Raw genomic sequence first — 21719 nt, 5'->3', positions numbered from 1 at the left:
TGCCCTGAAGATTAATGGATCACTTTCTTTTCCATCCTCTTTCAGCGGGCGGGGGAGTGTATTGCCAGAGCTGCCTGTTCTGTCTGGCTGCACTCCCTCTCGTCACTCCCTCTCTCATCTCCTTGTCTGATTCCCTGCCTGTGCCATTTCAGTTGTGTCATGTCAGTCCTTGGACATCGCGTCATATTTTCTGAAATGATCTTGTTGTTTCCTTTGCTTGTTTACGGTTTGTTTGCCTCTCTAGATGTGAGCTCTGCAGAGTCATAACCTAGGCTCTCCTGGTCGGTATGCCAACTCCAGCTAGCTCAAATGCAAAAGGAAAGGGATTGTAGAGTAGCTCAGAAAATGTGCAGAAGTAAAAACCAGGGCTTTAAGAATGATAAACTCAGCATTTTGTGAAAACGCACGCACGTTTCCTCTCTCTCTGTCTCTTCCCTTCCTGTTTCCTCTCTCCACCCTGTCATTTCTCATCACTCCTTATCTATGTTGGGCTTCATTCTGCACCTTGCATCCAACTGGAAGGGAAGAATTCTGTCAGAACCCTATATTCTGTTTGATCCTGTTTAATGTTTCTAGCAAAAATAAAATAACAAAAAGCATTTTAGGACTCCCAGTGGCACTGGCAATCACTGGGAAAGATTCTGAGTGGGTTTCCCTGGAATATACATGCCTCTCTGAACCAGGAGATGTGTTAGCTCTGCTTGTTGAATGTGGGCACATTTTCTCTTACTATTAGTGTATTTCAATGTGGTGTTTCTTTGTGAGAATCTGTTTACATCAGTGCCCATTTTGTGGGTTTCTTTTTAGGTTAGACTAGATAGCAATATCTGTAAATTCACAATTTTTGTATGTAATTAGAGCTAATTTTTTTTTTCCTGGACTCCAGTGGCAAGTCCTGCTCTCCTCCTGTGAGCTAGTATAGATACCATCACTTACTTCCTTTCTTTCCTTACTTATGTATTATGTAATGTGGTGCTTTATAGTTAGTAGGTGTCCTTTGAATCTCTGGCATCAGATTAAATTAATAACTTAAATAGCTAAAATTAGTGGGATTCTCTATCTGTTAGATGTACTTCATTTGGTGAGAATACGAAACTTCTCTGTAATCAGAGAGCAGGAAAGACTTCGTATCTTTATTTTTAGTGTAAGAACTTCTATTCAACTTAAGCCTTGGAGCCTTGAGATACGTTTTCCTTCAGATCACTAAGTTGAGTCTCAATTACTGTTTCCTTTAACTAATTGATTTTTATTTTGTAGATCATATAATGACATGGCTGGAAGCATCTGTGATGGGTAGAAAAATTGCTCTCAGTATTGTTCTTCACACAGATTAACGGCAGGTCCTACCCTTGACTTGAGTTAAAGGGGAACAGACCTGCTAGAGTCAGCAGAGACTGTCTCTGGACGAGTAGTTACAGGTTCAGACCCTCGCTCTCAGACTGTGGTGTGTGGTCCAGCCCCGTTGGCTTCCACGAAATGCTTTTAGAAGTGAAGAATCTGGGGCCTCAGCGCTGCCTGTGGGATCTGCAGTTTGATAAGATTCCCATGCGGAGACTGCGGTTGCACTGGAGAAAGAAACTGATCGGGGTCAACCAAAAACTATGGCAGGTTCAACTTTTGAAAAGTCTTCTTCCTCGTCTCCACTCTGCTTCTTTATCTTCAAGTGAAACTGTCCCTATATACATCTAAATCACCAGTTTGATCGGATCTAGTGCAATTCTCCCCCAGTTTCTTCAAGTCTGATATAAACCAGCATAGTTTCAATAACTGCAGGCAATACCCATATAGCCCCACACTGATCAGAATTCAGGCTTTATTATGGTTGTGCAGTGTGAAGAGCTGAACCTTAATTCCAAGCATACATAATTAAGTTTATAAAGAAGGATTTTGTTCCCGAAACATATTCAACATTTAAAGGGAGAAAAAGATGTTTATCTGAAGAACAGAATATACGTAGAATTGTTTGCTTCTAAAAAACCCATTTCCACCAAGCCTTAACTTCATAATTTCATACGAAGCAATGGCATTACATTGCACAATCTAAACAGTTTAGTGGGGGCAGCACTTGGCAGAATAAAAAAATAGTATATAGATTTACATGTAACTCAAAAAATATTTTTTAAATCCAACTTCCAACTTTCAATCTAAATATAGATTTTTCTCCTAATAGACTTAAATATATGATTGTTAAAACATATATAAGTGTGTAAAATATATTTTTTAAAAAAGGAAACTAAGGTGTATAATATCTGCTGTTGATTTCATAAAACTAAAGCAGGGAAAAAGGAGACTTTAAAAAATTCCTCTTTTTCTGTGCAGTCTGCTACTCTGTTCTGCCTTAGGTTTACCTATTCAAGTTGGAAACTGGAATGCCATACCGGGGTGGAAACTGACCAAATACGCTGCCTTAACATCTCCTTTCAGATCTTTACTGGGAACTTAAAAAAAAAAAATGTGTATATCACTGGGGGCGGGGGCTGGAGTGGGGTGGGTTTGAGAAAAACAGTTAAACCAGAGCTTATCTGAGACTTCTATGTATTCATGTGGCAGAGCAGTTACATGTCCCACCAGGGGATGCTGCGACTCAAGGGAAGGGTGACGGCTAATAAGACGCTATCACTAGGAGGGAGCAGACCCAACATCAGACTGAAAAGGTTTTGGATTATGTAGCACCTCATCACTCAGATACGTACAAAACCTTTAACAGAAAATCTTCCAGGTAGCCTACAGCTTGCCTTTCTGGCCATCGTCTTTTTAATACATACCTGGTCTATACAAGGAAGAGGGACCAGGAATGAGAAAGGTCTAATAGCCCATTTTTGCAGAAGCTATTTGAGCAGTGTGTACATGATGGAATGATTATTTTTCGATCCCCCAACCCCCGTGGAGGGCAAAAATCACAATAAAATGTGGTAGCAAACTTGGCTGTCTCTCGTATTCCTAGGGACATAGCCTCCCCTATGACAATTTTGAACCATTCTTGAGAACCATCAGCCTGTAAATCATGACCGGTCTTTCTGGGAAGATGTACCTGAGAAGGGACTACTGAGGGATGGTAAACTCACATATGTACCTCTTGCTGCTACTACAGGCCTCATCACTCCACTTGCCCTGAGCTGACTGGGAGAAGAAGGCACAGTTTTCCCGCTTGCCACCATTAGGCTGTGCCTGGTCCCAATTGAGGAAGGAGATGGCAAGCCCATTGACGTCGACAAACTTGCCTTCTGCGACCATATCGTTGATGCCCAGCCAAAAGTCATTGACCCCCGGCAGGCTCCTTTTACCATAGTCTCGGAGGGCATTGATTTCATCGGAGCTTCTGGGGACAACCAGGGTCCCGCCCTTGGAAATGCAGTCTTCATTGGCTTCGTGGAAGTGCTTCGAGCCTTCCGCGGCAAGGTAGCACTTCTTGTGAAATTTTGTGCCTCGGAGACAGACTGTAAAGATGTGAGATTTGACATATTAATATTCTGTGGCAGTATAATAGTCTAGAACTGGCCCTGGCCAACAGTGGTAGATAGCTGTGGCAAGGACGATGCATAGAGATAATGGTGAGTCATTGTGTAATGAGGACTCTGTGCACAGAGTCAGACACTGTGCCAAGCATTTTACATAAATGAACCCATATCATAATCACAACTGTCCCATGATGTGGGATGCTTGTGACATCTGTCCTTACATATCAGGATAGTGAAGCTTGGGGCTTCCCTGTGGCTCAGTGCTAAAGAATCTGCCTGCCAATGCAGGAGACACGCATTCGATTCCTGGGTCCCGAAGATGCCCTGAAGGAGGAAATAGCTACCCACTCCAGTGTTCTTGCCTGGAGAATTCAATGGCCAGAGGAGCCTGGTGGGCTACAGTCCATGGGGTCAGAGTCAGACACGGCTGGAGCAACTAAGCACACATATAATGAAGCTTTAAAGAGTTGTTAGCATATAAACAGGTGACTTGCGTTGCATGGAAGATTACAGCAGGTAACTGAGCCCGCAGCAGATAACAATAAGCTAAATATTGTTTATCTTATCCAGGATATAACCCAAATATAAAGACAGTTTTAAGGCATAGCATTGGGGAATCAGGCTTCAGGGCTGTACTGCCTCAGCTTAGGTGTCAGTTCTGATATTTATTTTCTGTGTTAGCCTTAATTTCCCTGTGCCTTAGTTTCCTCATCTGTAAACTGAGAAGAATTATAGCAGCATCTGTCTCATAAATTATTGAAGGATTAATGTGTTGATGATGGATATGAGTCTGAGCAAGCTCCAGGAGTTGGTGATGGATGGGGAAACCTGGCGTGCTGCAGTCCATGGGGTCACAAAGAGTCGGACACGACTGAGCAACTGAACTGTGTTGATGTTTATAAAGTATAATTATAGCCCCCAACTATGGCTGAAGGGTTAACCAAGCTCTTTCCCCTTCTGCAAACTCATTTGACCTTTTAACTTTCTAATTCTGTTCCCCAGGAAACTTGATAAAGGGACTTGCCAGCAGTGTAACTAGGCAACATTGCTTATGGTGAAAATGGCTCAAGACCGGTAACATAGAGCTGGGCTGGGAGCTATCAATGTGCTGTGCTCCATTGCTCAGGTGTGTCTGACTTTTTTGTGACCCCATGGACTGCAGCCCTCCAGGATCCTCTGTCCGTGGGATTTCCTGGGCAAGAATGAGTTGCTATTTCCTTGTCCAGGGGATCTTCCTGACCCAGGGACCGAACCCATATCTTCCATGTCTCCTGCACTGTAGGTGGATTCTTTACCACTGAGCCCCCAGCCCTGGGGGCTGTAAGTAGCTGATGAAAAAGCCCTCACTTTGGTCTTCCTTGAAGGCATTAACTCTTGTAATTGGGCAGCTCTCTTCTGGGACCCCTGAAGCTCTGCCTTTGGAGTTGCTATGACAGTATTCCTCCCTGAGGAACCTTGCAAGCCAGGGCTGTTGCTGAGTCTGCCCAGCGTGGCTCTCATTTCCTCGCCCTGGGAGCTTCATGGGCTGCTGGGAGCTCTGCTCTCTGATAAAGGAATACTCACTGTTGCCCTCTGCTGGCAAGCTCTTCTCCAGAGGATCTGACCCACTCAGTGTGACCCTGGGTTTAGTTCCACCTCAGCTGAGCTCTCAGTGGGTTATTTTGTTGTCATTTAGTTGCTAAGTCATGTCTGACTCTTGTGGCCCCATGGACTGTAGTCGGCCAGGCTTCTCTGTCCATGGGATCTCCCAGGCAAGAATACTGGAGTAGGTTGCCATTTCCTCCTGCAGGGGGTCTTCCTGACCCAGGGATCAAACTCGGGTCTCCTGCATTGGCAGGCGGATTCTTTACTACTGAGCTGCCTGGGGACCTAAACATCTTAGTAAACAGCTAAGGAATGCTGGTTATTTTATGTAGTTAATACTTGTTTCAATTTTGTTCCATTGCCTAATAAAGAATTATGAGGACTTCCCTGGTGGCACAGTGGTTAAGACTCTGTGCTCCCAAAGCAGGGGGAAAGAGTTCCATCCTAGGTCAAGAAACTAAAATCAGGCATCTCTCATGTCGCACAGCACAGCAAAAAAAAAAAAAAATTATGGATGGACTTCTAAAATGTATTATTGAAATGCCTGGTTTGATTTTTATTCCACTCATTGAGAGGCGAAGGAAGTGGAAAATCAAGCTGATTTCCCAAAACATTCATCCTCCCAGCTTTTGAATCCTTTGTCCTGGGCACATCTCTGCCTTGTCAATGTTTCTCTCTCTCTCCTTTTTTAAATGTCACCTAGAATGACATGCAGTCTCGATGTGGTCAAATTGCTGGCTAATCACAATTTCTTTTCCTGTCTTGTTGAGGTAAGACGGGTCTCACCTGTCTGCAGGGCTTGCATTTCCTTCAGGGCATTGACTTCTCGCCAGAGCTTTTCCACTTGAGTCTTCAGGTCTCCATCCTTCTCTGAGGATTTTTTAGAGTGGGGTGGGGTAGGGTGAATAAAACAACATATGATTAAAATAAAGTGCAAATAAAACAAAATAAGATAGAGTTTCGGAATACAGAACGTAAGCCCAGGGTGATTTTGATGAAACTGAGCCCAGAGTACATGAAAAACAATGGATGGAAGCAAGTTGTTCAGGAAGATTTGTAAGGGTTTGGTGGGGGTAATGGTACTGAGAGCTGCTTCTGTGAGTTGGGCCGCCTGTCTGTCTCTCCAGCCCTATCCTGTGGGACTCACTCTCCATCACTAGACTTTAGACTGATTGATTTTCGATGCATTCTAGAACAAGCTGCCTCAGCTCAGGACCCTTTGAGTGTGTTCTTTCTGCCTGGATCACTCTTGGTCCAGGTTTTGTCCTTTTTCTTTTTCTTAAGATTTCAGTTTTATTTTTATTTTGGCCCCACAGCATGTGGGATCTTAGTTCCCCAACCAAGGATCAAACTCCCATGGTCTCCATTGGAAGCATGGAGTCTTAACCACGGTTCTGCCAGGGAACTCCCTTATCCATCATCTTATCAAGCTTAAACATCTCCTCTTCTGAGAAGACTTTCTGGGCATCCTCTCTACATCTTTCTGGCTGGTCTCTTTCCTTGAACCTTTGTTTTCCTTCCACACACTTTCTCCAGCCTACGATCATGTTTCTTTACTTAATCTTATCTCTCTGGTTGTCCATGGTATTCCTGGTGTTTCACATGGTGCTCAGCACATCATCAATCTCATAATGTTTACTGAGTGAATAGGCGATGGCATACAAAATACTTTCATGTTATTTTCACTTACTCTTCAAAGATAGTTAGGAATGGAGGAAAACGAGATTCCCACTGAAGAGTGAGAATGAACTCAGTAAGCTAAATTGGCAGGTAAGTGGTAGAACTCATACTCAGACTTAATTGGGTCTCCAAGTCCCCTGGCCTCAATACCCCTACTCAACTGATGCTCCGGGTGTAAAGGCTCTTAGCAGGGCTAAGTGATTTTCATGGAGAAATATGGAAAGGCAGTGATAAAGAGCCCTATAAAAATACTTCTGTATTAAGGACTAGCAATTTACTTAGTCTTGGATGTCCCCTGATTAGGCTAATCTTCATGGCTCTCCTTGGGTATAAGTAAGGAAGTTAGGAAATTAGTCACTTGACTAATCAAAAATCCAGACCTGATGGGCAGTGTCTTAGAAACGGACAACTTGTGAGCTCTTCAAAAGCAGGAATTATAATAAATCTTAATACACATTTAAAAATATTAAAGGCACCATACACTGTGTGCCAGGAGCTTGATTCTTTCAGTGTTACTATGAAATAGACAATATTTCAGAAAAAAGAGAGGCACAGGAAACTGAATGAACCTGTCGAAGACCACCCAGCTGTAAGGTGCAGAGTTGGGAGTCGAATCTTGCTGTCTTCAAATCTGTTCCCTTTCCACCCCTCCCATCTGTTTCTGGACAGTGATCGCCTTTACCTGCTTGGTCCCTAGCACGTAGCCTCAAGCAGCTAAGATGCTTAAAGCTTGATATGGCTGTTCCCGGCTGCCTCTTTGCGGGGATACCACATGGAGAATCTGTGTTCTGTCTTGGCTGTTTTCAGGACAGACCAGTATCCAAACATGGCTGACTCAGTTTCCCCTTAAACATGTGCTTTACAAGTCAGGTGTTTCCACATTCGGGTTACGAAATGCCTTCTGGGGTATCCAGGTGTGGACATCCATTCTCAAGGCATCCAATAGCTCAGCTGAGAAGCACAATAGCAAGGGTTTCCTCAACGGGACCATTCGACCCAGAGTAAATATAGGGGTACATTCAGTATGCAAAGCCAGTGGCTGTTGGGGGCCAGACTTGCAAAGACTGCTAAGTTTTCCTCCAGGTTACAAGTTGTGAGCCATACAGATGTCACCCCAGTTCCTCTCAGCTTCCTGCTCCACACTATTTAAGTAAATGGCCTCCACAGGGGAGCTGCAAACATTGTAATTAACATGAAGACACATGAATTAATATTAGGCTCCTGGGAGGCCATTATGGAAATCATTATCCAGGTGGCTTGGAGTCTGCTTCTGTCCTTTGTGAGAAATGTGGTTGTGTTTTGTCAAAATGAATATAGGGAACAACTATTTCACTAAATAGAGATTATATTTAATTCATTACTACGACATAACTTGCATTGCTCAACCTAATCTGTTGAGGCCTGTGAAGTGACTGGCAGGGGAAACTTGTTTTTGGAGCTAAATCACTCAATTACCATTTTGAGTTTTTTTAAAGGCTCCCTTTCATTTTATTATTGTTGTTCTTCAAAAATAGGTACCAGATAAGAATGCAAAACTAATTGCTGGAAGAAATGACCAGTAAATACACGAAAAAATATCTCAACCTCATTAATAAGCAAAGAGATGCAAATTAAAAGTCTTCGGGGGTTTTGTTAAGCTGGCACAGCTTAAACTGGTGATAGGTCAGGTTGTCGAGGTGTGTGTTCGTGTTAGTCGCTCAGTCGTGTCTGACTCTGAGATTCCCTGGGCTGTAGCCCACCAGGCTCCTCTGTGCATGGGGTTTTCCAGGCAGGAACAGTGGAATGAGTTGCCATTTCCCTCTCCAGGGGATCTTTCTGACCCAGGGATTGAACCTGGGTCTCCTCATTGCAGGCTGATTCTTTAACTTTTGAGCCACAAGAGAAACTCAGTGGGTGCTCTCGTATACTGAAGTTGAGAACACGAGTTCATGCTACCGTTTTGAAAGACAGGTGGTGTAACTAACTTACAATTTTAGTTCTAGAGAAGTATCATCACGATATTCTAGCATGGTGATCAATATCTGTGTACAAAGCCGTTCACTGAGGCATTGGATCAAAAAGAGATAGATTTGATGAACATAAAAGTTCACCAAGAAAGAACAGATTAAATAAGCCATAACCCATCCACATATGGAATGTTACACAGCTTTTAAAAGGGCTGAGGAAGGCCTCATATGTGAGGTTATCCAAGAGTTAACAGATAAAATCAATTAATTTGTCTGCCAAGTACTTTAGACAGCCAACAATTATTTTGTTGAAAGTAGGGCTTCCTGGGTGGCAGGGTAGTAAAGAATCCACCTGCCAAGTGGGAGACTCAGATTTGATTTCTAGGTTGAGAAGATCCCCTGGAAAAGGAAATGGCAACCCACTCCAGTATTCTTGCTTGGAAAATCCCATGGACAGAGGAGCCTGGTGGGGCTACAGTCCATGGGGTCCCAAAGAGTCAGACACGACTTAGCAACTGAACAGCAACAGATCAATTTTTAATTGGACATTAAAGAAAACTCTGGGAATATTATCTCTTAGCAGTTAATCATGGTTAATTCTATGGAAAGAATTGAGAGAGAAAAAAATGACTTTTGCTTTTGATTTCATAAGATTTGGTATTATTTCCAGGCAGTTTAAAAGGACTGTTTAACAGGTTTAGGCTAATGGCTTCACATATTGTAGAATCTACTTTCTTGGATCTCACAGCAAAAAATGAGCAAAACTGCTTTGGAAGGATGTTATCTAGGATTGGACCCAGTCGGTTAAAAAGCAAACAAAAGCATGTGTTCACTTGTGTATGTGTGCCTTGAAGGATAGAACATAATGCCCTGAACTGCAGTTATTTCAGAAGCACCCACAGAGAACACACGCGCGCATTCACATACTCACACCCCTCCCCACAGCCCTGCTGGGTGGTCACCAGCTGACCACTCCTTCGTGGCAAAGAGATGCTGGCGGCAAAACACGCCTCATCACCCAGCAGAAATGCCACCTCCCTCCCCTTCCTTTCCCTGCCTTCGTCTTCCACAAGATACTTCATCGCTCACGAGGGATATTTTCATCTCTCTTTAAAGGAGGTAACGGAGAAGTGTAGTATTTCATTAGGAAAAAAAAAATTTTCTATTTAAGAGGGATGGGCTGGGGTGGGCCATGGGAGGGGAGTTCAGAAGGGAGGGGACACACGTATACCTGGCTGGCTCATGGTGATGTGTGGCAGAGGCCAGCGCAATGTTGTAAAGCAATAATCAAAAAAAAAAAAAGAAAGAAAAGAAAGAAACCTTATATCAGACCTAAAGTAGGGCACTTCATAATCTCAATAACATGGCACAACAAGAGAAGCTCCTTCTCACCAGCCAGCCATTCCTGTTGTGTTAATTCAAGACTTCAGCTTTGCTGGTATTATTGTTTGTGTGTTGCTAATAATGAACTGAAATTGATGAGGAAATAGTGTCAATATTTACCCTGAAATATCCTATGAAAATACCTCAGAATGAGATACACCTCACACCACGCCTTTCTCAATGAGTTAGTTTTTATTTAGTTTCAGTGTGTTGCGTATACATTGCCATTATCTGTTCCTTGCAAGATTTTTTCTCTCTCTTAGACCAATTCAGGGCTTCCCTGGTGGCTCAGTAGTAAAAAATCTGCCTGCAAAGCAGGAGACCCTGGTTCGATCCCTGAGACAGGAAGATCCCCTGGAGAAGGGAATGGCAAGCCACTCCAGTATTCTGGCCTGGAGAATCCCAAGGACAGAGGAGCCTGGTGGGCTACAGTCCATGCGGTCATAAAGAGTTGGACACAACTGAGCGACTGACACTCTCACTTTTTCAGCCCAGTTCAAGCCACCCCACATTGGGATTGCTTGGAGATTGTTTTGCATTAACGTATTTCCAAATGCTGTATGACTTGTGTGTTGAAATATTTTTAAGTGAAAGACTTAAAACTTCTCTATGACATGAAGAAGCTTAAACATATGATATAGACTGTCCTTATATTCCCAGGGATATGAAAATATAGCTATTGACGGAAGCCACATTACCAATAGCTCTATCCTCTACTACACATTGAATAAGATTATAGTTATCTTACAGATCAGTTTGAACAGCTGTATAATATCTGTGAGTGGAACAGTGTACTCTATGAATCGATTTGTTCTCCTTGATCCCTCATTCCAAATAGCAGATGTTATATCCAGGTTGTCACACTCTAATGAGCATTCTCTTGCCTAAGCTCACCTGATGAAGGATATACAATACAGAAAGTCTTTTTGCAAGAGCCTTTTTTATCCTACGAAACCAGAATCCCACCATATGATTCCTTTAAATGTCAAACAGTCCCAGAGAATTAAGAGGTCACTCAGTCCCCTGAAAATGCCATATCCGCATGAAGCCGTGGTAACTGCCGCCAGAGCTGGTCTCCTGGGGGAGTCTGGAAATGGATGTCGTCCAGCTCCTCCCCACCCTGAGCAAGCCTAGAGTTCTGCTGGATGGAGGCACCCTGTTACCTTTCACTCGGCGTTTGCTGTGCTTCCTGGCTTTGAACTTGGACGCGTGGCAGCTGGTCTGGTCCAGGAGCAAGATGATAACCAGGATGTAAATTACAAGTCCGTTCTTTGCCATGGCTGTGGGGCAAGTCTGGCAGCCACTGTGCCGGCGCCTCTGGAGTACTAAGGGCAGAGTAGACTTCACAGCCACATCTTGCTCTGAGATGCCTGGGGCCAGCTTTATAAAAGCGCACTGTGCAGCTTGGCTGGGATCCTGCTGACGGAATGTTTGAGTGCCTCTGCTGGCTGCAGCATAAGGTGGCCCCTGTTCTCACGTCTCATTTAGGCATTAAAAAAAAAATTTCCTGAGAAGAAAAATTTTCCTACTTGACTTGCCTTTTCAGAGCATATCAGAGTTTATAAAGGGACTGAAAAGTGTTGTCTTTTTCTTTTCTTTCCTTTTTTTTTCAGTCTAAAGTCCAGGAAGCTTGGGGTCTCTCTGTGAAGACTCTGATGAAGTCTTTGGTTTGGAGCTCTGAAGTTCACTTAATATTCTGAGAAGTGCATTCAATGACATACACGTCTAGGAAAGTTAGTGTGTGGGAGTGTGTGCATGTCATGCCGGAGCACCACCTGTGTGTCTACACTCGTGTGTCTGCACAGCTCATATGGAGCTTGGGAAGGGTTTATTCACACGGAGTCATGGAGATGGTCAAAGGGCCTCCTGTTAGGATTCTGTGGGTTTAGCAAGAGTTAAATTCTTGGGGAAACACACCTTAGAAAGAAGACAGTGAATTTTTTCCATAAAAATTAATGTAAAATAGCAACCATCACTATCTCACAGGTCTTCACCAGCTAACACTGTATTCCTTTGAAATTATCTCAAACACTTAAAAAACACTTTCAAAGGAAATACAGAAATAACAGAGAAATATAGTGAAAGACTCGCTGTAATTATTCTTACCTGGACAATAAATGGGCTTTAGGAAAAGTACTGAGAACCAGGGACTTCCCAGGTGGTAAAGAATCCTCCTGCCAAGCAGTAGACTTGGATTCAATCCCTGGGTTGGGAAGATCCCCTGGAGGAGGAAATGGCAACCCACTCCAGTATTCTTGCCTGGGAAATCCCACGGACAGAGGAGCCTGGCAGGCTACAGTCCATGAGGTCGCAGAGAGTCAGACACGACTTAGTGACTAAACAACAGTAGCAACAACTGAGAACCAGGCCGACTCTTATGACAAAATAAGGAACTTCCAGGAGTGTGTCCAAGGTAGACCCTGGGGAAGGACCTCCATCCTGACCAACTGACATCACTATCTGGATGACCAGGTCTGGATGGAGAGCAGGGTTTGTAGATTTTGGAAGATCCCAAGGACCAAACTCATTGTATCTTTTTTTTCTTTTGGAGACAATACAGGAAGAATCAAGGGGTGATTAATTTCTTCTGAATCTTAGTGAGCAAAACCAGTCTAATCCATCTTGATTTCCCTCCTGCTAAAGCCACCTTGTAGACTATCTACAATATTGACATCGAAGTCAGACCAGTGACGTAGGAAAGTCTAACGTAATGTAACGTATGAAATAAAAAATAATGTGTGAGTTTAAAAATAGAGATTTTATTTATAATGTAAACTCGTACTGATGTGGGCAATCTATATATAGGCCATTGAGAGCATCTTGGACACAAACTTGAGCTGGGTTCATATTTTACTCTCAACCGTTTAGCAGCTGTGTGCTCTTAGGCAAGTTACTGAACCTCTCTGAATCTTTTCTCATCTTAATAATGGGTTAAAGTAAAATAAAGTAAAAATAAAAATTAAAAAAAAAATAATGGGTTAGCTAGGGATGCTAACTTTACAGGGTTGTTGGAAAGAGCAACAAAGTTATGACAATAAGCATTCAGTGTGAAGTCCAGTGCTTACTAATAATAGCAATGATGATAATAGTAATAATACCTGTAATTTCCTTAACATAATTTGTAATAGTACAGCAGTGCCAGATGTTTGTAGTCTTCACAGCAAGCCCATGGTATAAACATTCTCTGCATTTCACTAATGACTGAAACTGAGCCTCAGAAAGTTGAAGTGGGTTTGGTCAGCGTCACCCAGGTCCCAAGAGTGGGACTTGATTTAAAATCTAGTTCTGATTGACCCAGACGATACTTCTTTTGACCTGGGAAACATGTGTTTTGATTTGAAAAGGGAAAGAGGATCAATGTTTTATAACTATCTTGTGACTGATGCAAAAGCTTTCTGCCAGCTTCTCAAATTCTTTACTCTGAGAAGAGATTTCAAGTTACAGACAGTGGTGGATAGCTAATGAGCCCTCTTAGATCTTTGGTCTGTCCTGTGCTAAAGCTAGGCTTATCTTAAAAAAAAAATCTTTATTGTTTTAAGCTGTTTTCCCTTTCTAGGAAAGCCTCTGAAAGCCCCTGCTTGCTTCTAAAATTAGCAAGCTATTTTTAGAGCAGTTTTTTTTTCATAAATCAGGTTTATTTTTTATCATCCGTCTTTTATTTTAATTGAAATATAGTTAATTTACAATTCTGTATTAGTTTCAAGTGTACAGCAAATGGTTCAGTTATACATGTTAGTGTTAGTCACTCAATCATGTCTGACTCTGTGATCCCCATGGATTGTAGCCCACCAGGCTTCTCTTGTCATGGAATTCTCCAGGCAAGGATACTGGAGTGGGTTGCCATTCCCTTCTCCAGGGGATCTTCCCAACCCAGGGATCGAACCCAGGTCTCTAGCATTGCAAGCACATTCTTTACCATCTGAGTCCCCAGAGAAGCCCTCAGTAAATGTACATATATTCTTTTTCAGATTCTTTTCCATTATAGGTTATTACAAGCTTTTCAGTATAGCTTCCTTTGCTATACAGTAGTAATAGTAGTTATCTATTTTATATAGCATAGTATGTGTATGTTAATCCCAAAGTGCTAACTTATCTCCTTTTCCCTTTGATAACCCTAAGTTTGTTTTCCGTGTCTGTGAGTCTCTTTCTGTTTTGTTCATTATATCTGGAGCAGTTTTCAATTTACAGAAAAATTGAGCAGAGAGTACTGAGAATTCCCATAGATCTCCTCTTCCCACCCTGCCCCACAACCCCAGTTTCTTATTATTACTGCCTTGCGTGTGTGTGTGGTATGGTTCCTCTGTCCATGGGAGTCTCCAGGCAAGAATACTGGAGTGGGTTGCCATGCCCTCCTCTAGGGGATCTTCCCAAACCAGGGATCGAACCCATGTCTGATTATATCTCTCGCTTTGGCAGATAGGTTCTTTACGCTAGAGCCAACTGGGAAGCTCATGTTATTGACTGTAGTCTGTAGTTATGTTAGGGTTCACTTTCCCACTTGGAGAGTCCTGTGGGTTTGGGCAAATAATGTAGAATGTTGCAGCCACCAGTACAGTAGCATGGAGGACAGCTTCATGAAAGCCCACAGTTTTTGTTCTAATTAAATGTTTGGGTATTCACCTCTCCCTCACTGCTGTTGCCTGAGACTGCTTAGGACTCCCTCCTGTCTGCCCTGATCTCCTGCACACTCTCCTGAGACGGCCGAGTTCCTTCTCCAGGCTTCAGACTCCGTCTGGGACTCTCCACTCTGACCTCTCCACCGGGAACTCCTCCTTCAGCCTCTCAGCTCTACTGCTCATGCGATGCTTCCAGCTGGATCTCAGAAGACACCTTAAACTCATGATGCTTTAAATGCAGTTCTGCATTCTTCCCCTACTCATGTCCCATGGTTTTGTAAATGAAAATTTACTTTCATTTATTCGTTTTTCTGTGTGTGCTGCACCTCATGGCTTGCAGGATCTCAGTTCTCAGATCAGAGATTGAACCCAGGCCACCACTATAAAACTGCCAAGTCTCTTAACCCCTGGACCACCAGGGGATTCCCCCATGAATTTTAAAAGGTCCCATTCTTCCTGAGCCCCCCGTATCAGAGTTAACGTTCCATCGTGCGCCAGTTCCAAAACCTGGGTGCCATCTGGGAGCCATTGGCACTCACCATTGCCCTCCCCACCCCTCTCCACAACCTGGTCATCAGCACGTGCTGCTGTGGTTCCTGCCTCTGGATGCCTTTGTCATCTCTCCCGCCATCATCCCGCCCCGAGTCACTGAGAGCTAACCCGTCTCATCCCTGAGATGGAGCTGGGCTCCCACCCAACTCACAGGAGCTAGCCACAGGTCACCGATATGATCGCCACTCTCCTTCTGAAAACGCTCCGCATCTTTCTACCGAAGCTTAGACTCCTCTCTGTGGTTTCCAAGGCCCTCTTACCTGGCAAGAACTTACCTGGTTCTTCCTGCTGACTTTGTCCAGGCATCGAGACCTTTTTTCAGCCTTGACTCATTTTCAATTCCTCCATCCTCCCCACCATTCCTTTCCACATGTTTTTTCCCTGCCACCCTGTCTCATCCCTAGGGCTTCCCAGGTGGCTCAGTGGGTAAAGAACCCACCTGCCAAGGCAGAGATGGGGGTTCAATCCCAGGGTTGGGAAGACCCCCTGGAGAAGGGCATGGCAACCCATGCCAGTATTCTGGCCTGGAGATTCCCATGGACAGATGAGCCTGGCGGGCTATAGTCCATGGGGTCGCAAAGAATTGGACGTGAATGAAGCCGCTGAGCATACACGTACACGTGTATGCCATCCCTTCCCAAACTTGACATGTGCCCAGATCGGTAACGTTCAGTGTATGGCTTCCTATTTTCAGGTCTGAACTCCCAGACACGTCTTCTCTAACTGCACAGTCTAGGAAGGTCCTGCCCTGTTTACTCCACCAAAGAACTCTGCTTCCTTTATAGCCCTTATCACAATTTGGGGCTTATTTCTAAATGTTTTTACTTCGTTGATCTCCTGCAGGATGTCAGTCTCACCAGCTAGGCTGTAAGCTCCCAGAGGGCTGGGGCTGGGTCGAATTAACTCGACTTTGCACGGGTGTAGTATTTGACACGTAGTATTTGCTCAATAAAACGTTTACTCATGTGGGGCAGGACAGTTTTGCTTTGCTTCCCTGCCTTCCCACCTCTCCTCTGAGGCTCCAATAGCAAGCCACTTGACCCAGGAAGCAGCATCTCAACTCATGGAAGAGCAAAGAGCCCGAGGCTCTTATTTGGAGGAATAACACCTGGAGTCACGCTAGGAAACCACCCGTCTCAGCACTGGGGACGTTGCAGGTGCTTGGCCCTGAGACCAGACAGGGATGGGAACTTTCCTTTCCTCCTGGAGAGACGCCTGGTCCAGGGAAAAACAGTGGAAACTCAACGTCTGCACAATCGGCTGGAAGAGGGGGAGGGTAGAGGTAGGAGGAGAGTCGGATCTGAGGATATTCTCAAGGTAAGGATTTCTGTCCCTGTCCCCAGTGTGATTCACATCAGACGTGGCCCACCCCTTGAGGTGATCCCCCACCCCCCAAGACTGCCTAAGGAAAAGCAGGAAGAGAAATGACTGTGATCTGGAAAGAAGCCCGTCGTGAGCCACACACACATCAAAGTAACCGGGTGGGCGGGGCGGACGGGGGATCTGGCCCTCCCCGACCCGGCCCTTGGGAAAGACGGGCCTCGCTGGGTTTTCCTGGAGGCCGAACAATCGCTCTTTTATGGAGCAGCATGTTGTCATCAGCTTGTCCTCTGGGCTGCACCTGGGCCTCTGAAAGGGCTATTTAAGAAAAAGCCGACATTTACAGCCGGGGAATAGGAGCTATAAAAATATTGCCTTTAGTCCCAAAATGTTTGGTGAGGATTTTAAAACTGTCACCAGGGTTTTATTTTCTTTATTAAGTTGCTGTTTACAATAGGTCCCCTGGTCACCCAGTGTCACTGGTGTGTTGCTATTTTAAACTCACTTCAGGCTGTTTTTCCGAGGATTAGATTCTAGCAAATGTCCATCTGGCCCCTTTGCTCTTTGCTGTTCATCCTCAAGGGGGAACACACGCGAGGGCTGCATTCAGAACCTGGGGCAACATTCAGGGGGAAGTGAGGGATTGAACATGGAAATCGCAGGAGCAAGGCTGAGCTGTTTGGAGGGAAGACTCGTGACGGTAGATGTGCAAGCTGCCTTCTTCCCGTGCAGGGCTCCTAGCTGCAGCTGTGACCCGTGGGCCTGGAATTTGAAGAGAAGGCTGGGGACAGCTCTGGAGACAGTAAAGGCTCCAGCATTGAACAGAGATAAAGAGCAAGGGTGCTAATAGTTTTGGGGTTAAACCTTCAGATCTGGGACTTCCCTGGGGGTCCAGCAGATAAGACTCTGTGCATCCGCTGTAGGGACACAAGTTTGATTCCTGGTCGGGGAACCAAGATCCCACAGGCCACCTGGCGCAACCAAAAAAAAAAAAAAATTCATTTAAGTTATTAGTTATATGACAATGGTCAGACTTTGTCAACTCTCTGAACCTTGGTTTCTTTCTTGTGGAATGGTTGAGAAAACCAGAGCCTGTGTATAAAACATACAAGCCACAACTTATCACAACAGGTGATGGATGAAAGGGCTTCCCTCACTCACCTCATACAGATGCTTGAGGCACCAGCCCCGTCCCACCCCCAGCCCTACAGATTTGGTCCCATTGGTTCTTGCACACAACATATTTCTATCTAAGGACTTCTACACACTTTATACTTACCTTGTATTTGTCTCCCCGACACGTGTTATCTCGGACAAGGATCCTGTCCTATTCCCTTCCAATTTCCTAGACCAGCGCTGTCCGATACAAGTGTTCAGCGGCCACTTACACCTAGTAGCTGCCAGGTTGGATAGGACAATTTTGGAGCTTCAAAACTGGCTGATGCTTAGTGGACACTTATAAACGTGTGTTGCATGAAATGATCCAACCGCGAGGGTTTGGAGTAAAGAGATGAGTAATTTATATTCCTTCAATCCTATCTAATCCCTGGGTCAGGAAGGTCCCCTGGAGAAGGGAGTGGCTACCCACTCCAGTATTCCTGCCTTGAGAACCCCATGGACAGAGGAGCCTGGCAGCCCATGGGGCTGCAACAGAGTCAGACACAACTGAGCGTGCAACACGCAGTCTTGTCTGAACTGCTGGGCTAAGGTTGTCTTTTTAACCTAAATACAGTGAGAAAGGGCCTTTTCAGGTGGCGCGAGTGGTAAAGAACCTGCCCGCCATTGCAGGAGACGTAAGAGATGCAGGTTCCATCCCTGGGTCGGGAAGATCCCTTGGAGGAGAGCATGGCAACCCACTCCAAGATTCCTGCCTGGAGAATCCCGTGGACAGAGGAGCCTGGCGGGCTACAGTCCGTGGGGTCACAAAGAGTCGGACACGACTGAAGCGACTTAGCACACGTGCAAGCATGCAGTAAGGAAGCGTTGCTATCCTTGTCTTGAGGAAGGTGAGACCTAGTCTTAGAGAGTGAAACGGTTTTCCTTAGAATCCTCACTTTCTAAGTGTCCATCACACGGGGGTCTCCCACTCAGGAATTAGCAGGGAGGTGAGGCCCATCTGGCGGTGAAGGAGGATTGGGGGCTTCATGGGCTTACCTAGGAGATCAGTGTGAAAATTCCTGGTAAAGTTGGGGTAATGGAATCTCAAGTTTAGGAGACACTTGTAGTCGTATATTTGACCTTGAGGCATGAGTCCCTGTCCAGTCTACTTTGAATGCTTCTCGTGATGGAGGGCTCACTACCCAGCAGGGCAGCCAGCTCTTCCACGAGAAAGTCCTGCCATTCTTTCCTCCGCGCCTTCCCCCAGCTTGCTTTCTTGGATGCCAGCCCCAGCTTAGTTCATGAAGGCCCCTGAGGTTGCTCTGTCTCTCCTGCCCATTTTCCACTATTCCACCATTGCCCCAAGCTCCTTGGGTTCTCCCTGACATCGGTTACCTGGCCCCTCCCGAGGCCGAGTCCCTCTGCTCTGCTCCGGGCCTGTGGGAGTCACTCCTCTGGGCCAGAGTGTGGTGTGTGATCTCATTTGTAACCAGCTCCCTCCCCTCTCGCAGGACCGAGTGTTCTGGCCCTATCCACCCTGCCTCCGTGTGGAGCCTCTCAGACGGTGGCTGAGGCCGCCGAATCCCTGGCCCCAAACAGACACCTCACTGTGTCCTTGCCTCCCACACCGGTGTGCAGCCGTGGAAAGTGTGCAGACGACGCCATCCCGGCCTGGGGGTGAGTCGTGGCGGCTCGCTCATTTGCTAGCTCTGTGATTTGGGCGAGCTCATTAACCTCTCTGATCCTCACGCTCCTGTAATTTGGGGACCATAATGACTATGTGCCAACATGACTGGGAAGATTAAAAAGATGCCCTAGAAGCAATCAACAGAATGGCTGATACAGAAGAGAGATTTCATATGCGGGCTTGCTAGTAATAAATTATTCGTCATTATTACACTGTCCCAGCTTTTAACGACTTCACCCTGAAGTCGCCCGCCCTGCCCCCTGCCCTGGCCACCCCCGCTGTCCCATCCTCCAAGTACCCACTGTAGCAAACAGTGCACTTTTCATGGAAGGCAAACGCTCGTCTGTCAGTCTGTTTTTCTTAGGCGTACCGATGGTCCAGATTTATTGTGAGCTGTGCCTGGCCCTGCTGCCAAGGTAGTTTGAGAACACAAATAAGTCAGTCTTCACCTCCTGTCCACCGAGAACAAGGTGGGTCCACAGTGGGAAAGCCTCCACTGCTCCTCTCTGTGGGTCTCCCGGGGGACTCCATGGACTCGTGCTCAGCCTTCGGGGGGCAACAGTGAGGCCCTTGTTCTCCCTCGGAGTTCAGGGGCTTGTGACGCCGCCTGTGCTCTAAGCAAGGCGACAGCAGGCTGCAGTGACCCGCTGAGAAGGCCCGCCTCTCTGGAAAATTAGCTCAGTTTCCAACTTTAGATCCATGACAGCTTACTGGCGGAAACAGCGACAGAAGTCCAGTCGCCTCGTGTTCCCCTTCAGTGGGCTTGAGTAAACAGTCAAGCTATTCCTGTTGGTTGAGGTGACATAAAGAGGGTGGCATTGGGGTCACTTTTCCAGCACATGCTTCCTGAGACTGAAACCCTAAGTGGGTAACCAGAGGAAACTAGGTCCATGGGACCTGATTCTCAGAAAGGATAGGAAAAGGAGAAAATGCCGGGTGGGTTATAGGTGCAAGGCGTTACTTATCCTTCTTTTGACTCTGAGTAATTGTGAGGAAGAGAAGCAGCAGATGGGGAAAGCATGAAAGTCAGCCGTGTCCGACTCTTTGCGACCCCATGGACTATACAGTCCATGGAACTCTCCAGGCCAGAATACTGGAGTGGGTAGCCTTTCCCTTCTCCAGGGGATCTTCCCAACCCAGGGATTGAAGCCAGGTCTCCTCCATTGCGGGCAGATTCTTTACCAGCTGAGCCACCAGGGAAGCCCAAGAATACAGGAGTGGGTAGCCTATCCCTTCTCCAGGGGATCTTCTCGACCCAGGGATGGAACCGGGGTCTCCCACATTGCAGGCGGATTCTTTACCAGCTGAGCCACCAGGGAAGCAGATGGAGGGGGTGAAAATCAGTTTGATGTTGGGCGAGTCAGTCTTAAGGTTTTCATGGGACACTCAGCTGCATCTGTCTCACTGATGATTGGAAATAATGGTTGGGCACTTAAATGAGGTAGAAAAACAAGAGTTCCATGAATGCATCAATCATTTGTTAATAGAGAATCAATGACATGTTAATAGTGGGAAATTGATGATGGGGATGAAGCAAGGATACTCAGATGGTGAAAAGAGTAGAATCAGAGGCAAATCCACTGGGTCCCAGAAGTTGAAGGGGTGGGAAGAGGCAGGACAGGGCTTCAGCGGCCAGAAAAGCCAGACCTGTATTTCTCTCTACTGAGTCAACAGACCGTGTTTTAAAAATCTCAGATGAAGTTTCCTAGGGAGGAGAGAGAAAGAGCTGGCAAATAGGCCAAAGAAGCAAAATAGGAAAAAGACTAAAATAAACACTGGTCTTGGGAGTAAGAGAATGACTTGAAGCAATTTCTGTAATGCATTAGACATGGAAGCCAGACTGCAGCTAAGTAGAGATTAAAAAGTTAATTTTTAAAATAGAGTTTTTATGAAAGAGGAGTCTTAGGTTCACAGCAAACTTGACTGAAAGGTACAGAGATTTTCTGCACCCTGCGTCGGTCCCCGCTTGTGTGCTGGGTCAGATGGGGAGGACGTGTCGGTGTGCAAGAGGACAGGGGGATCTGGCCCCCGTCCACAGGCTCCCACCCGGGCCCGGCTTCTCCCTTGTCCCCTGCGCCACCCAGATCCAGCCTCACAGTCCTGCACAGACCTCACTCCTGGTGCCGGAATGCGCTGGCCACGGCCACACACGTCCATGCCCACAGGCTGCTGACCAGGGGGCGACCCCCCTGCAGGCTCTGTGCTGGGAGGGGCTGGGTAAGGGCACAGACTCGGGAACCAAGCGGCCTTGGATTGAGTCCCAGCTTTGACTTTTCAGTTGTGTGTCACTGATGCAAGAGAAGGTGGAACAACAGTACCTGCCTCTTAGGTGGAGACTGAATTTGTCACAACACAGAAAATACTTAGAATAGTGCCTGCCCAATGGCAAGTGCTA

The 21719-nt window shown here is 45.7% G+C and overlaps 1 protein-coding gene across 1 annotated transcript; it reads right to left on the bottom strand.

Annotated features, from left to right (window-relative positions):
- Positions 1-1787: 1787 nt before the first annotated feature.
- Positions 1788-11403, bottom strand: CLEC3A (C-type lectin domain family 3 member A). The gene is made up of 3 exons (XM_069552789.1): positions 11215-11403; positions 5829-5912; positions 1788-3437 (listed from the first exon to the last, which is right to left on the bottom strand). The coding sequence occupies exons 1-3, from the start codon at positions 11327-11329 to the stop codon at positions 3043-3045; spliced, it is 594 nt and encodes a 197-aa protein (XP_069408890.1). The 5' UTR covers positions 11330-11403; the 3' UTR covers positions 1788-3042.
- Positions 11404-21719: the final 10316 nt, after the last annotated feature.

Source organism: Ovis canadensis, chromosome 14, assembly GCF_042477335.2.
Source record: "Ovis canadensis isolate MfBH-ARS-UI-01 breed Bighorn chromosome 14, ARS-UI_OviCan_v2, whole genome shotgun sequence".
Classification (NCBI taxonomy): domain Eukaryota; kingdom Metazoa; phylum Chordata; class Mammalia; order Artiodactyla; family Bovidae; genus Ovis; species Ovis canadensis.
Note: the sequence above shows the minus strand (reverse complement) of the source record. Positions and strands in the feature narration are given on the sequence as shown.

Excerpts from the sequence above, each read along its gene's own strand:
- CLEC3A (XM_069552789.1), bottom strand. The coding sequence starts at position 11,329 with ATGGCAAAGAACGGACTTGTAATTTACATCCTGGTTATCATCTTGCTC. Across the intron at positions 5,913-11,214 it reads CAGCAAACGCCGAGTGAAAG|AGAAGGATGGAGACCTGAAG; the intron begins GTAACAGGGTGC and ends AAAAATCCTCAG. Across the intron at positions 3,438-5,828 it reads AATGCAAGCCCTGCAGACAG|TCTGTCTCCGAGGCACAAAA; the intron begins GTGAGACCCGTC and ends ACATCTTTACAG.